This window comes from Oncorhynchus clarkii, chromosome 2 (genome assembly GCF_045791955.1).
Source record: "Oncorhynchus clarkii lewisi isolate Uvic-CL-2024 chromosome 2, UVic_Ocla_1.0, whole genome shotgun sequence".
In the NCBI taxonomy this organism is placed as follows: Eukaryota; Metazoa; Chordata; class Actinopteri; order Salmoniformes; family Salmonidae; genus Oncorhynchus; species Oncorhynchus clarkii.
The window spans coordinates 9,485,891-9,503,954 of NC_092148.1; the positions used below are offsets into that span (position 1 = coordinate 9,485,891).

Below are 18,064 nucleotides of genomic sequence, written 5' to 3' on the forward strand. Positions count from 1 at the left end.
CATCCAATGAGAACCCATCCCACCAAGAGCAGTGTCTTCTGACAAGTTGCGTCCTTCTGACCTGACCTGTCGCTAATTAATCAGTGACGTTAATCAGTGACATTAATCAGTGTAATTCGAACGGGATGTGTCACTGAGACATGAGACATTGCATAAACACATATAGGCCTATAAACTACACCTAAGAGCCTCATTGCATGTGCACACATGCACACACACACACCTATGCCTGAGAACAGAGTATATTTGTGGGAAGCATGGGTGGCCAGATAATGTGATCCTCTAGCGCCCCCTGTAGGTAAAACAATGTACATTTACATTTGAGTAATTTAGCAGACACTTTTATCCAGAGGGAGTTAGGGTTAAGTGCCTTGCTCAAGGGCACATCAACATATTTTACACCTAGTCGATTACTGGCCTAATGCGCTTAACCGTTTGGCTACCTGCCGCCATGTACTGTGTTTAAACAGGGACCGCTTTCAACCATGGGGTTATTGTAGGATTTATTAACAGCAAGTAGACAGAGGACGGTTATTAACTTTCCAGTCACAATATATATTACAACAGCCATATACAAACTCCTGACATTTCATCATATAAAACAATGGGCCGACTAGGTATTAAAGAAACATACAGCATATTTCTACAACGTTAAATAAATGACCTCTGTATTGATCTCTCTCTCCCTCTTCATACCCTGGGTTGACCCTATATACAGACAGGCCCTCTCCTCAGTGTTTACTGGTCTCTTCAGTGCTTTGTTATCGTATGACTGCTGCAATACATATCATCCCTCTCACTTGAGGTAGAAGTTGACCCGAACCACATATCCAAAATCAGATTGGCAACCCTCACTTCAACCTCATAGGAGTACAATGCTTCAGTGCCTTGTTATAAGCATATCGAGGGTGCATATCAATGTTCATTCCTGTCACTGTGGTATGTGAGGACGATGTAGTACCACATCCACAGGCCCAGGGGGCAGTGTTCTGATCAAGGTCCAGGCCTCCAGCCTCCTCAGGCCCACCAAGCTCACACCCTCGATCTCCATCACCTCGTCCCCTGGAGACACCTGGTTCACTGGACCACCTGAAAGAGAAGAGGGGCTTATTGTTAGTGGATGTTGACCTTGATATCTTTATCAGACACCTCATAACCAATGGTCTGAGCTTGGAGTTTGACACGTGTTTCTGCTGACTGAAGAGACATTCATTTGAATGACCTCAATAGAAAGGTCAGCTCCTCTACCATGTGGTGATATACAGGAAGTGTATTTGATTTATTTGGCCATTTAAAAACATAATATGTGTGGACACAATGCATTATTGCAGTTTTTAAATCATCGAGGATGACAAAAAACCTTAAACTTATTTCCATTATAGTCCTCTTGAAAATACATGACAACAGAATATATACACAAGATGATAACATGACAACAGAATATATACACAAGATGATAACATGACAACAGAATATTTACACAAGATGATAACATGAAAACAGAATATTTACACAAGATGATAACATGAAAACAGAATATTTACACAAGATGATAACATGAAAACAGAATATTTACACAAGATGATAACATGACAACAGAATATATACACAAGATGATAACATAACAGAATATATACACAAGATGATAACATGACAACAGAATATATACACAAGATGATAACATAACAACAGAATATATACACAAGATGATAACATGACAACAGAATATTTACACAAGATGATAACATGACAACAGAATATATACACAAGATGATAACATGACAACAGAATATATACACAAGATGATAACATGACAACAGAATATTTACACAAGATGATAACATGAAAACAGAATATTTACACAAGATGATAACATGAAAACAGAATATTTACACAAGATGATAACATGAAAACAGAATATATACACAAGATGATAACATGAAAACAGAATATTTACACAAGATGATAACATGACAACAGAATATATACACAAGATGATAACATGACAACAGAATATATACACAAGATGATAACATAACAGAAAATATACACAAGATGATAACATGACAACAGAATATATACACAAGATGATAACATGACAACAGAATATATACACAAGATGATAACATAACAGAATATATACACAAGATGATAACATGACAACAGAATATTTACACAAGATGATAACATGAAAACAGAATATTTACACAAGATGATAACATGAAAACAGAATATATACACAAGATGATAACATGAAAACAGAATATTTACACAAGATGATAACATGACAACAGAATATATACACAAGATGATAACATAACAGAATATATACACAAGATGATAACATAACAGAATATATACACAAGATGATAACATGACAACAGAATATATACACAAGATGATAACATAACAACAGAATATATACACAAGATGATAACATGACAACAGAATATTTACACAAGATGATAACATGACAACAGAATATATACACAAGATGATAACATGACAACAGAATATATACACAAGATGATAACATGACAACAGAATATTTACACAAGATGATAACATGAAAACAGAATATTTACACAAGATGATAACATGAAAACAGAATATTTACACAAGATGATAACATGAAAACAGAATATATACACAAGATGATAACATGAAAACAGAATATTTACACAAGATGATAACATGACAACAGAATATATACACAAGATGATAACATGACAACAGAATATATACACAAGATGATAACATAACAGAAAATATACACAAGATGATAACATGACAACAGAATATATACACAAGATGATAACATGACAACAGAATATATACACAAGATGATAACATGACAACAGAATATATACACAAGATGATAACATAACAGAAAATATACACAAGATGATAACATGACAACAGAATATATACACAAGATGATAACATGACAACAGAATATATACACAAGATGATAACATAACAGAATATATACACAAGATGATAACATAACAGAATATTTACACAAGATGATAACATGACAACAGAATATTTACACAAGATGATGACATGAAAACAGAATACATCATTTTTTCAATAGGGGGGAAACAGCAATAGGAATAAAATAGATGATCAAGTAACGTTCATTAATACTATTATATTTTGTAGGTAGGTTGACCTCTCACCCAGGAAGAGTTTCTGTACGGTGAGGGGTTTGTCTCCCAGGCTGGAACCCACTCCTCCCTCCAGACTGAAGCCCAGGTCTCTGCTGCGCTTCTCCAGCCTCACACACACCCTCTGACCTGACACACAGGACACACACACACACGGTCAAAATGACTCCCACACACACATTTGCCTACATTCTCTGTCAAAACAACAGGTTTAGGGTGATAAGAGAGAAGCTGTGGAAAAACAACAGGTTCAGGGTGAGAAGAGAGAAACTGTGGAAAAACAACAGGTTCAGGGTGATAAGAGAGAAGCTGTGGAAAAACAACAGGTTCAGGGTGAGAAGAGTGAAGCTGTGGAAAAACAACAGGTTCAGGGTGAGAAGAGAGAAGCTGTGGAAAAACAACAGGTTCAGGGTGATAAGAGAGAAGCTGTGGAAAAACAACAGGTTCAGGGTGAGAAGCGAGAAGCTGTGGAAAAACAACAGGTTCAGGGTGAGAAGAGAGAAGCTGTGGAAAAACAACAGGTTCAGGGTGAGAAGAGAGAAGCTGTGAAAAAACAACAGGTTCAGGGTGAGAAGAGAGAAGCTGTGGAAAAACAACAGGTTCAGGGTGAGAAGAGAGAAGCTGTGGAAAAACAACAGGTTCAGGGTGAGAAGAGAGAAGCTGTGAAAAACAACAGGTTCAGGGTGAGAAGAGAGAAGCTGTGAAATGACTTTGGAACATTGATCAATGTTGTTCTGCTTTAGATAACTTTTACCACAGTTCTACTGCAATGCGCCAACCAGCTGATCCATCTCACCAGTGTTAGCAGGCTCTGTCTGTGTCCCTCCTGGACTATCAGTCACTGTTCCTCCCTTACGGGGGTCTGTTACCCCCCCTCTCCTCAAGACAACCACGCCCATCCCCTGAGTCCGTGCCCTCCTTAGTGTCCTCAGCACCTCCCAGTGGGAGGAGCCACACAGCGCTGTGCCGTTGATTGACAGGACCTTGTCTCCCTCCTGGATGGATCCCTCCTTAGCAGCCACCCCTGCCGGGAACACCTTATGGACCTGGAAGACAAACACCAGAGGTCAGAGTAGACCAGGAAGTGAAAAAACATGATGCCTAGGCTTTAGATCAGTGGGCTAATGTGGTCTTGAATTGTGTGGGCGACCTGAGTCGGTCACAGAAACATGGAAGCATTAGTACTAGTTGAGTAGTACTCACAATGACAGGTTTGTTCTGGTCCACTCCTCCTGCCATGGTGAAGCCCAGTCCCACACCAACATCCTTATGGAGAACCACCACCTGGACATCCTCATAGTTCTATAGAGCGGGGAGAGAGAGTGAGGGGGATAGAACAGCAACAGCACAAGATGGCAGTTGAGCATTGACAAATACTGATGCTATTATTAATGCTAATTCAAATGGAATAACACTAATGTAATGTTTTAGCTGGTTGTTTAGTCTGGTATAGTGAAGATAGTTGTGGTACCTGCAGCGTTGTGTCCCCCAGGCTCTTTACGTCGTCCAGCAGGCGGTTCAGCTCATCACTGCCCAGGACAGACACACAGGACAATGCCGACACGTCAGACGACAGGCTGGCTGACCGGCTGGCTGAACGGCTGGACGGCCACTCCTCACTGTCAGAGGAAGACTGGGGATCATAGTCCACCTCTCCAAAGTTACACAGCTCTGCCAGACTGAGAGAGAGACATAGTGGGGGAATAAACTCAAAGATAAAGTTGAATGATTAGATAAAAACAAGTAACAGGTAGCCTGACAATAATCCCACCTTTCTAGCTGTTAATGAACTTTTAAACATGGTGCTTGTTGTGTTAGCGTAGTATTTTCATCATCAGTTGAAAACAGAAGTGACCCACCTGAGAGAGAAGCTCCTGCGATGTGATTGGCTCATGGCGCTGGTGACGGTCACCGACGATTCAGCAGAGTCTGAGTCGTAGGTGGAGTCTGAGTCCTTCTCTGTACCTTCATCATCAGTATCCTCATCACTCCATCCCCCCTCCTCTGACTTCCATCGAGCCAGAGTGGGGAGGAGGGGTAGGCTGCTGGGGGAGGAGGAGGTGAGGGGAAGGGACAGGGAATCCCTCCCCAGGCCAGAGTGTGAGACTGGGATAGCAGGGTCAGTAGTGACCCTACCCTGGGCTGTGTGTGTAGAGACTGGACGGTTCTTTAGGTCAGCTAGACCTGAATCTACACCCTGTTGGTGTTTAGGCTGCAGTGAAGTAGTGGGGAGGTGTGGGGAGGTGGGAGGTGTGTTCTGGGGGTGGAAGGGGGAGTTCTGGGGGGTGTTGGTGGGTGTCTTGTCGTCATCACTCACTGGAGATGGCAGGTTAGGTGAGTCTCTACTGTGAGGCCTCCTAGACTGGTCAGGGCCACCTAGAACGTCATCGGAGTTGTTCACAGAGTTAGACAGCTGGGAGGATGAAGTATCCTTGGCAGTGACTGTAGTAGTCTTTGTGTTGGTGCCTCTCCTACTCCAGTCCTGGGGTGTGACTGTGTGATTGGGGAGGTCTGGCTCATCAATGGAAAAGTCTCTCAGAGTGTCTCTGGTGGTTTTGCCATTCAGAGGGATGTCTAGTTCACCCCCGAGGTTGGAAAACGTACCAGAGACAACAGCATTCTCCCCCACTCCCCCTGTCTCCCCCACTCCCCCTGTCTCCCCCACTTCCCCTGTCTCCCCCACTCCCCCTGTCTCCCCCACTCCCCCTGTCTCCCCCACTCCCCCTGTCTCCCCCACTCCCCCTATCTCTCCCACTCCCCCTGTCTCCCCCACTCCCCCTATCTCTCCCACTCCCCCTGTCTCCCCCACTCCCCGTACTAAACCTCTATAACCTACTCTGCCCATCTCCCCCACTCCCCCGCTCTCCCCTACTCCCCCTCTCTCCCCCACTCCCTGTACTAACCCTCTATAAACCACTCTGCCTATCTCCCCCACTCCCCCTGTCTCCCCCACTCCCCGTACTAAACCTCTATAACCTACTCTGCCCATCTCCCCCACTCCCCCGCTCTCCCCTACTCCCCCTCTCTCCCCCACTCCCTGTACTAACCCTCTATAAACCACTCTGCCTATCTCCCCCACTCCCCCTGTCTCCCCCACTCCCTGTACTAAACCTCTATAACCTACTCTGCCCATCTCCCCCACTCCCCCGCTCTCCCCCACTCCACCACTCTCCCCTACTCTCCCTCTCTCCCATACTCCCCCTCTCTCCCTGCTCCCCAGCCTCACCTCATCCACTGACATAGACCTCAGCGCCCACCCTCTATCAGCCTTCCTCTCTTCTCTCACTACCTCACCTCCTCTCCCTCCACCAAGTGCTTTATCTGGCACACTCTTCCTTACCCCTTCTCCTCGTCCTCTCCCCCCATCCATAATTACAATCCCTCCCTCTCTTCCTCCTCTCCCTCTCTCCCATACTCCCCCCACCCCGCGTACCTGTCTATCCAACCCACTCTTCCTGACCCCCTCTCCAGACTCACTGAGCTGCTCCGGGACAGAGAAAGCCCGTCTGGGCTTCAGGTAGTTGGGCACTGGGACCTGAGATGTCTGTGTCAGAGCTTCAAACTGGTGGATCTTGTTCCTCACACTGGCTGCAGAGGGCACTACCAGTTTCCCAGGTAACTTGGTACTTTCTGTGTTCTGTAATGTTATCCTCTGTGGGGTGTTGGCTTCAAACACATCTTCTGACAGGCTCTGTTCCCTGGCCACGCCTCTACCAGGGGTCTTGCTCCTGTCATAGGTGTCAGTTTTCCCATTAAGCTGATTGGTCAGGAGGGGGTTTGACCCTGTGGTGACCCCTACTCCGGACGTTGTGATAGGCTGAGAGTCCCTGGTGGGTGTCACTGATAGTCTGTGCTGGGGGAGAAAGACTTCAGCGTTATCTCTCCCTCGCTTCTCCACCTCCTTTTTCTTGTGTCCTTTTCCTTCGACATCAGTCCATTTCTCTTTTTCCTGAGCCATGCTCCCCACCCTTACTCTCTCCTTTTCGCTGTCTTCACTACTTCCACTCTTTTTGCCCACAGTGTTTGTCACCTCCTTTTTCCCTCTCTCCTGTTTGTCTTCTAATGGAGGGGATAGTGAGGGGTCCCTAATGCACACTGATGACCCCTGCACTAAGGGTGTGTGTGAGGGTTTGTATGAGAGTGTGGGTGTGGTACACCCTGACACTGGAGACAGTGAGGGGCTCAAACCAGACACCTTGACTGTACTATTCTGATGTCTATGTGGTGTGTGTGTAGTGTGTGTGGTGTTCTGATCTACCAGGGGTGTGTGTGTGGTGTTCTGTTCTACTAGGGGTGTGTGTGAGAGCAGGCCGTTCCTCTCCCCCCTGGATAATCCACTGAGGGGGGAGGAAACGGGGGAGGAAAAGGGGGAGGAGAGGGGGGAGACAAAGACAGAGTCTGTGGTGGACATCCTGCGATTGGCTGCTGTATCCCCCCCATCCCTCTCCAATAGAGACCAGTCTCCTACCGGTGCTGAGAGACGCTTGGTTCTGGTTGAGTCCTTCACATCTCTGTTAGTAGCTTTATCAGTTCCAGTAGTCCCATAGAGCTTCTGTATCCGGTCCCAGATACTCTGACCGCTGGAGGATCCAAGAGATCCGCCGGCTGGTTTTCTGGTTCCAGACCCAGGACCAGGACTAGAACTCAGCCTGGTGGGGAGGGACTGGCCCCCACTGGCCCTCTCCAGAGATATAGCCACATATGCTAGACCCACAGGGGACACCCCTTCACCAAGGGAACACCCTGACCCCCCAACGGGGCTCCTCACTTCCCCTGGTCCAACTGAGTTAAAGGCCTTCACCCTGGACAACACATTGCTCTCTCCTGCCCTCCTACTCTCCAAACTCTCTGCTCGTTTAAGTGTAGACCCCCCTAGGTTCCCAGAAAACCTCAGCAGCCCAGTTCTGAGCCCCTCGCCAGGGCTAGCCCCCCTTCCACTCCAGTCTAAACTCTTACTCCTTTTGGGCAGGTTTAGCCTTCTCCACTCTGTCCTGCCCCGGTCTCCAGCCAACTTCCCTGCAATGCCACAGTTTCCTCCCCTGTCACTGCCATCCTCTGGGATCACGTCCCTCACACCACCATTCTGTCTCAACTGTCCGGTGGCCATTGTGGAGCCTGTTGTGTATTTCCCCTCACTGGGGAATGGGTCCAGTGCGAGTTGAATTATTCCAAACGTAGTATGTAGTAAAAGGTGACAGTTTAAGAATCCCAGTAATCCTTTTTGCAGAGTTTAACCACAGGTCAAAATCATCACAGAAGTCTTCGACAGCAGAACAGGCCTGGTAGGAAAGGTGTTTGTCTGTCCCAGCAGAAACGTCAGAGTGGTTGAACTGCAATCTTCTCATGTTTGGGGCTCCAGATATCAACAGACACTCACTTGTATATCCACAGGTTTGAGATTCCATCCATGAAGATTCTCTGCATTTCTGTCTCCCACACACTCAGAGATGATTGTTAGTTCTACTTCCCTCCCTCTCTGTCCATTCCTCTCTGTGGTGTCGGCTCCAGTAGTCAAACAGAGGTCCTCAGCAGTGAAGTTTTCCTGGGTGAGCGGTCACACACAAGCCTCAGAACACTATAAACATAAAGAAATATATCATATGTCAAATGTTATGTTTTGTTATATTTACATATGAAAAACATTGCATATTTTTGCTGAGAAAATTCCATATTTGAAATTAAATGGTTAGGAATGCTGAGGTAACGGTATTCTGGACACTATGGTCAAATGTAATGATACAGTACAGTTAGTAGCACACAGTAGCCAGATTACAGTCATCAGAGAGAGAGAGAGAGAGAGAGAGAGAGAGAGGAATGGAGATGACAGAAAGAGACAGAGAGATAGAAAGAAGAAAATATACAGAAAAAGAGAGATATATAAAGAAACGAAAGTGTCAAAAAAATAAATAATTGAAAGTTGAAAAACAGGACATTCCAAACTCTATAGTAAGTCTCCATCCAACTACCATCTCAGTGAAGTGAGGTTACCTCATCAGTGAAACTCTGCTGCCTTCCATACATTCCCCTCATACTGACTCAATGAGTCCATTCACATAGAGGTCTCCCTCTCCACACACACACTCACCACCTAAACACCTCACTTGAATGGGTATGTCCTAACAGCTGTTTACACTAGAAACATGTCCTGGGTCAGCTGGACTGGTGACAACCTAAAATCAAACTGGAAAAACCAGTCAGACAACAATCCACTCTGACACTAGGAAACAATGTATTACACAGTTTCAGCCTAATCTCTCTCTTTACTTCTTTCTCTCTCTCGGTCTCTCTCGCACATGCACACACATATACATGCACTCTCTCGGTCTCTCTCGCACATACACACACATATACATGCACTCTCTCGTCAAATAAAACAATCAAAACACAGACAGAGATTCAAAGTGCTCCACAAAGGGCTCAGTCAAACAGAGTTAAATGTGATCAGATAAGATTGTAACAGAAGCGGAACTGAGTGAAACTGCTTTCCATGCAGTTTGTATGGGCAATGCTTTCAGATGGACCTACTGATATCTACACTGTCACCACCGTAGGGTACTGTTGACCTGCTGTTAGAACAATAGCATGGTGATGGACTTCTATACAAAGCCACTCAGTATAGGGGGGCCCGTGTGGGAATTAGACCCCCAACTCTGGTGTTGCAATCAGCATGTTCCAACCTACTGAACCACCAGTTTATTTACTAATCTATTTACCGTCAGTACAAGATGGGTATCAAATCATACTTTATTTGTCACATGTGCCAAATACAACAAGTGTAGACCTTACCGTGAAATGCTTACTTACAAGCCTTTAACCAACAGTGTAGACCTTACCGTGAAATGCTTACTTACAAGCCTTTAACCAACAGTGTAAACCTTACTGTGAAATGCTTACTTACAAGCCTTTAACCAACAGTGTAGACCTTACCGTGAAATGCTTACTTACAAGCCTTTAACCAACAGTGTAGACCTTACCGTGAAATGCTTACTTACAAGCACTTAACCAACAGTGTAGACCTTACCGTGAAATGCATACTTACAAGCCTTTAACCAACAGTGTAGACCTTACCGTGAAATGCTTACTTACAAGCCTTTAACCAACAGTGTAGACCTTACCGTGAAATGCTTACTTACAAGCACTTAACCAACAGTGTAGACCTTACCGTGAAATGCATACTTACAAGCCTTTAACCAACAGTGTAGACCTTACCGTGAAATGTTTACTTACAAGCCTTTAACCAACAGTGTAGACCTTACCGTGAAATGTTTACTTACAAGCCTTTAACCAACAGTGTAGACCTTACCGTGAAATGCTTACTTACAAGCCTTTAACCAACAGTGTAGACCTTACCGTGAAATGTTTACTTACAAGCCTTTAACCAACAGTGTAGACCTTACCGTGAAATGCTTACTTACAAGCCTTTAACCAACAGTGTAGACCTTACCGTGAAATGCTTACTTACAAGCCCTTAACCAACAGTGTAGACCTTACCGTGAAATGCTTACTTACAAGCCTTTAACCAACAGTGTAGACCTTACCGTGAAATGCTTACTTACAAGCCTTTAACCAACAGTGTAGACCTTACCGTGAAATGTTTACTTACAAGCCTTTAACCAACAGTGTAAACCTTACCGTGAAATGCTTACTTACAAGCCTTTAACCAACAGTGTAGACCTTACCGTGAAATGCTTACTTACAAGCCTTTAACCAACAGTGTAGACCTTACCGTGAAATGCTTACTTACAAGCCTTTAACCAACAGTGTAGATCTTACCGTGAAATGTTTACTTACAAGCCTTTAACCAACAGTGTAGACCTTACCGTGAAATGCTTACTTACAAGCCTTTAACCAACAGTGTAGACCTTACCGTGAAATGCTTACTTACAAGCCTTTAACCAACAGTGTAGACCTTACCGTGAAATGCTTACTTACAAGCCTTTAACCAACAGTGTAGACCTTACCGTGAAATGCTTACTTACAAGCATTTAACCAACAGTGTAGACCTTACCGTGAAATGCTTACTTACAAGCCCTTAACCAACAGTGTAGACCTTACCGTGAAATGCATACTTACAAGCCTTTAACCAACAGTGTAGACCTTACCGTGAAATGCTTACTTACAAGCCCTTAACCAACAGTGTAGACCTTACCGTGAAATGCATACTTACAAGCCTTTAACCAACAGTGTAGACCTTACCGTGAAATGTTTACTTACAAGCCCTTAACCAACAGTGTAGACCTTACCGTGAAATGTTTACTTACAAGCCTTTAACCAACAGCGCAGTTCAAGAAGAGTTAAGAAAATATTTCCGAAATAAACTAAAGTAAAAAAAAATAAAAAATAACGAGGCTATATACAGGGGTTACCGGTACCGTGTCAGTGTGCGGGGGTACAGGTTAGAGGTCATTTGTACATGTAGGTAGGGATGAAGTGACTATGCATAGATAATAAACAGCGAGTAGCGGCAGTGTACAAAACAAATGGAGGGGGGGTCAATGTAATAGTTCGGAGGCCATTTGATGAATTGTTCAGCAGTCTTATGGCTTGGGGGTAGAAGCTGTTAAGGAGCCTTTAGGTCCTAGACTTGGCGCTCCGGTACCACTTGCCGTGCGATAGTAGAGAAAACAGCCTATGACTTGGGTGACTGGAGTCTCTGACAATTTTATGGGCTTTCCTCTGACACCGCCTATTATATAGGTCCTGTTATGTACTGGGCCGCACGCATTAACCTCTGTAGCGTCTTACGGTCAGATGCCGAGCAGTTGCCATACTAGGCAGTGATGCAACCGGTCAGGATGGTCTCGATGGTGCAGCTGTAGAACTTTTTGAGGACCTGGGGACCCATGACAAATATTTTCAGTCTCCTGAGGGGGGAAAAGGTTTTGTCGTGCCCTCTTCACAACTGTCTTGGTGTGTTTTGACCATGATAGATCGTTGGTGATGTGGACATCAAGGAACTTGAAACTCTCGACCCGCTCCACTACAGCCCCGTTGATGTTAATGGGGGCCTATTCAGCCCACCTTTTCCTGTAGTCCACGATCAGCTCCTTAGTCTTGCGCACACTGAGGGAGAGGTTGTTGTCCTGGCACCACACTGACAGTTCTCTGACCCCCTCCCTATAGGCTGTCTCATCATTGTCGGTGATCAGGCCTACCACTGTTGTGTCGTCAGCAAACTTAATGATGGTGTTGGAGTCGTGTTTGGCCACGCAGTCGTGGGTGAACAGGGAGTACAGGAGGGGACTAAGTACACACCCCTGAGAGACCCCAGTGTTGAGAATCAGAGTGACAGACATGTTGATGCCTACCCTTACCACCTGGAGGCGGCCCGTCAGGAAGTCCAGGATCCAGTTGCAGAGGGAGGTGTTTAGTCCCAGGGTCCTTAGCTTATTGATGAGCTTCGTAGGCACTATGGTGTTGAACACTGAGCTGTAGTCAATGAATAGCATTCTCATGTAGGTGTTCATTTGGTCCAGGTGGGAAAGGGCAGTGTGGAGTGTGATTGAGATTGCGTCATCTGTGGATCTGTTGGGGCAGTATGCGAATTGGAATGAGTCTAGGGTTTCCGGGAGGATGCTGTTGACGTGAGTCAAGATCAGCCTTTCAAAGCACTTCATGGCTACCGACGTGAGTGCTACGGGGCGGTAATCATTTAGGCAGGTTACCTTCACTTCCTTGGGCACAGGGACTATGGTGGTCTGCTTGAAACATGTAGGTATTACAGACTCAGTCAGGGAGAGTTTGAAAATGTCAGTGAAGACACTTGTCAGTTGGTACAGCATGCTTTGAGTACACGTCCTGGTAATCCATCTGGCTCCGCGGCTTTGTGAATGTTGACCTGTTTAAGGTCTTGCTCACATCGGCTACCGAGAGCGTTATCCAGTATATGCTAGCAAAACAGTCCTGTAGCGTAGCATCCGCTTCATTTGACCACTTCCATATTGAGTGAGTCACTGGTACTTCCTGCTTTAGTTTTTGCTTGTAAGCAGGAATCAGGAGGATAGATTTATGGACATATTTGCCAAATGGAGGGTGAGGGAGAGCTTTGTATGCATCTCTGTTTGTGGAGTAAAGGTGGTCTAGAGGTTTTTTCTGAGAGTAGGTCTCAGTACAAGATACCTTACTCTCAGTGTAACAGTATAGCTTCCGTCCCTCTCCTCGCCCCAACCTGGGCTCGAACCAGGGACCCTCTGCACACATCAACAACTGACACCCACGAAGCATCGTTACCCATCGCGCCACAAAAGTCGCAGCCCTTGCAGAGCAAGGGGAACCACTACTTCAAGGTCTCAAAGCGAGTGACGTCACCGATTGAAACGCTATTAGTGCGCACCACCGCTAACTAGCTAGCCATTTCACATCGGTTACACTAGCACAAGATACCCTACTGTCAATACAAGTTACTCTACTGTCAGTACAAGTTTCTCTACTGTCAGTACAAGATACTCTACTGTCAGTACAAGATACTCTACTGTCAGTACAAGATACTCTACTGTCAGTACAAGTTACTCTACTGTCAGTACAAGTTTCTCTACTGTCAGTACAAGATACTCTACTGTCAGTACAAGTTACTCTACTGTCAGTACAAGATACTCTACTGTCAGTACAAGTTACTCTACTGTCAGTACAAGTTACTCTACTGTCAGTACAAGTTACTCTACTGTCAGTACAAGTTACTCTACTGTCAGTACAAGTTACTCTACTGTCAGTACAAGTTACTCTACTGTCAGTACAAGTTACTCTACTGTCAGTACAAGTTACTCTACTGTCAGTACAAGATACTCTACTGTCAGTACAAGATACTATACTCAGTACACTCTTAGAAAAAGGGTTCCAAAAGGGTTCTTCAGCTGTCCCCATAGGATAACACTTTTTTGTTCCAGGTAGACTGTTTTTGGTTCCAGGTATAAACATTTTGGGTTCCATGTAGAACCCTCTGTAGAAAGGGTTACATAGGGTTCTACATGGAACCCAAAAGTGTTCTACCTGGAACCAAAAGGGTTCTCACTGGAACCAAAAGGGTTCTACCTGGAACCAAAAAAGGTTATCCAAAGGTTTTCCTATGTGGACAATCCTTTTTGGTTCTAGATAGCACCTTTTTTTCCCTACAAGATATTCTACTCAGTGCAAGATACTCTACTCAATACAAGATACTCTACTCAATACAAGATACTCTACTCAGTACAAGATACCCTACTCAGTACAAGATACCCTACTCAGTACAAGATAGTTTACTCACTATCTACTACAGTACTCAAAACCAGTGAACGTTAGAGTGAAGCATCCCTTCAGTTATGGGATCTTGACTTGTTATCCAGTCATTCACCTACAGATTGACATATAACCTCCCACTGTCAAATATTTCATCTCTGGGGTGTTATGCAAAGCTAACTGTCTAATGGGTGCAGACTGCTGTCATATCAGTGAACAGAATAACTGTCACCCAACTGTCACCAACCTAGCCAAAAGCAAACAGCTGAAAACATCACAGTACAACTAAGCTACATCATAATATCAGTAAGTTTGAAGATCCCAAAAATGAATAAATAACACCTATCAACAAGAAGACTAAATCCATGAGAGTGTATTAATTCCATTTGGATGGTAATGTGTGTTTTTCTATGTGTGTACCAGTTCTTTTTTTGACTCAGGTAAGTCTCCGTGTCAGTTTACAGAAACACCTGTTCTCCCAGCTCACAAAGCCTTCCACCTGCGTATCCGTTGGTAACAACATGGCCCCATTCACTCTAAAGCCAAATTAAACAAAGACACAGAAACACACCTTACCCTCAGAGAAACTTAGGAGTCCAAGCTGATCCAATCAGAAGCTGTGTTTTGGGGTAGTAGTGGGAGAGAGTACTGTTACCATCATCCTCATCCTCCTCCCAGCTCCCTCTCTCTGTGTGTTCTCTGTCATCTTTGCATTATGTATCTATACAGTAACACAAACCTACCCCACTGGTTTACCCCCCCCCTCTCTCTCTCTCCTCCCCCTTCCCCCTTCCATTGTTACTCCCTCCTTCCTTCTTGCTCACAGGACGGCATTCCAGACTCGCTCAGTGTGTCACCTTCTGACCTCGCACGCACACACACGCGCGCACTTATACTGTATGTACACATACATATGTATCATCCCCTTCCACACACACATACAGTACAAACACATGCTGCCATTTTGTATTGATCAGTTGACCCTGATGTCAGTCAGTAGATTTACAACTACACTACATGAGATGTGACGCTGTACAACACACACACACACCCACCCACCCACCCACCCACCCACCCACCCACCCACCCACACACACACACACACACACACACACACACACACACACACACACACACACACACACACACACACACACACACACACACACACACACACACACACACACACAGCCATATCAAAATCAATCTCTCTGTCTCCTGCTGTGACATCACCACAGCCAGAGGAAGAAGGGACAGGGTTCTGATAATGATGTGAAACTGAGAGAAGAAAAGAGAGAAAGAGGGAAAGGGAGAGAGCAAGAGAGAGCCTAATCCTTCTCAGCCCACCCTAGGTAACCTTTCCAGGTGAAGCAACATTGGGAGGTATAACTGTAACTGTACAGAGTGAGAATGTTAGATTACATGAGCAGAGACCTAGCTGAGTCAGGTTACCTGTGTAATGGGGAATCAACAAAGGCTTGCATTAGGAGACCTCCACACAGCTCATATGAGCCTATACTTTCAACACTGCTTTTCCCCAGGGGAGTTACTTTTTGGAGATGTCTAAAAGATAGGTAAGACAGAGAGAGTCTTGGGGCAATGTGAGGGTTGGCCAGTTCAGGGCTCTGACTGAGATAAATAACATCAACTTATCAATAGCACAGGTCAATAGGTCTAAAGGTACTCCCACATATTGATTATATGTCTGTCAGTGTGTTCAGTGTCATGTTGATGCCCTCAAACAGGGCAGCTCTAGACAGGACAATATCTGCATTATAAGAAATATATGAAAAGGTTGAAAATGACTTTAAAATTAGGGTTAAAAAACATTTACCTCAGACTTGTAGCAGTTCCGCTCTGTCGTCTGAAGCGTGAGCTGAGAGACTTCCTTCCTGAGGGAACAAAGAAGCGTCACACCACCGGTAGAGACATCAGTATCACACCTTCATTTACATATACAGTGTCCTGTGTCCCTAACAGCATCTTTTCCTTGTCTCCTTTCCTTTATGACCACTGTCTCGTTAGCAGTATTCCTCCTTCATGACCACTGTCTCGTTAGCAGTATTCCTCCTTCATGACCACTGTCTCGTTAGCAGTATTCCTCCTTCATGACCACTGTCTCGTTAGCAGTATTCCTCCTTCATGACCACTGTCTCGTTAGCAGTATTCCTCCTTCATGACCACTGTCTCGTCAGCAGTATTCCTCCTTCATGACCACTGTCTCGTTAGCAGTATTCCTCCTTCATGAACACTGTCTCGTTAGCAGTATTCCTCCTTCATGAACACTGTCTCGTTAGCAGTATTCCTCTGTTTCCTCTAGATGTTTCAGACTGCCAAGGCTGTGAAGGCAGCATGGTTTATTCTCAGTAGCAGAATGTGGTCTGAGAGGGCAGCTGAACAACCACACCGGTTTATACTGCATGGGAATATAAACAGACACAAACAGAGGCAGGCGGGCGAGCAGACATTCACTCAATCAGTCACTGTCTCACTCAGTCACTGTCTCACTCAGTCACTGTCTCACTCAGTCACTGTCTTACTCAGTCACTCATTCACTCACTCAGTCATTGTCTGACTCAGTCACCGGCTCGCTCACTAACTCACTCATATATTCAGGAGACAAGATTTGGCATGAGTCCTCAGATCCTCAAAAAGTTCTACAGCTGCACCATCGAGAGCATCCTGATTAGTTGCATCATCGCTTGGTATGGCAACTGCTCGGCATCCAACCGCAAGGCTCTACAGAGGGTAGTGCTTACGGCCCAGTACATCACTGTGGCTAATCTTTCTGCCATCCAGCAGTCTAAGGCACTGCATCTCAGTGTTAGAGGTGTCACTACAGACCCTGGTTCGATCCCGGGCTGTATCACAACCGGCTGTGATCGGGAGTCCCATAGGGCGCACTATTAGATTAGGGGAGGGATTGGCCGGGGTAGGCCGTCATTGTAAAATAAGAATTTGTTCTTAACTGACTTGCCTAGTTAAATAAAAAAATATACCAGGCAGTGTAGGAGGAAGGCCCTAAAAATTGTCAAAGACTCTAACCACCGAAGTCATAGACTGTTCTCTCTGCTACCACAAGTGGTACTGGAGCGTCAAAGTCCAAAAGTCTCCTTAATAACAGCTTCTATCCCCAAGCCATGAGACTGCTAAACAGTAAATCAAATGGCTACTCAGACTATTTTCATTGACCCCCTTTTTTAGGCTGCTGCTGCTTGCTGTTAGTATCTATGCATAGTCACTTTACTCCTACCTACATGTACATGTTACCTCAATTACCTCGACTAACCTGTACCCTCGCACATTGACTCAGTACTGGCACCCCCTGTATATAGCCACGTTGTTGTTATTTTATTGTGCTACTTTTTTTTTAATGATATATAGCAAATATTTTCTTGCTTACTTAAAAATCTGAATTGTTGGTTAAGGGCTTGAAGGTAAGCATTTCCCGTGACGGATCATGTGACATATAACATTGTAACATTTATGTATAATCTGTAATAAGAAAGGTACAGTACTTACATGTGTTTGTGCAATCTCTAGTGAAGCAACAAGTTACAGCCATCACCCCTTAAATCCACCAGTAACAGACAGTCAGCCAGTAGCAGTCAGCCAGTAGCAGTCAGCCAAGAGCAGTCAGCCAGTGGCAGTCAGCCAGTAGCAGTCAGCCAAGAGCAGTCAGC

General features: G+C 44.9%; 1 protein-coding gene and 1 long non-coding RNA gene across 2 annotated transcripts in view; one reads left to right on the forward strand and one right to left on the reverse strand.

Moving 5' to 3' along the window:
• Positions 1–18,064, forward strand: part of LOC139420869 (uncharacterized) — a 247,742-nt gene that overhangs the window by 216,862 nt on the left and 12,816 nt on the right. The window lies entirely within an intron of this gene.
• Positions 487–15,068, reverse strand: LOC139418790 (serine-rich adhesin for platelets-like). The gene is made up of 8 exons (XM_071168503.1): positions 14,958–15,068; positions 6,604–8,745; positions 5,030–5,778; positions 4,642–4,849; positions 4,374–4,472; positions 3,967–4,216; positions 3,183–3,299; positions 487–1,089 (listed from the first exon to the last, which is right to left on the reverse strand). The coding sequence occupies exons 2-8, from the start codon at positions 8,275–8,277 to the stop codon at positions 932–934; spliced, it is 3,255 nt and encodes a 1,084-aa protein (XP_071024604.1). The 5' UTR covers positions 8,278–8,745; positions 14,958–15,068; the 3' UTR covers positions 487–931.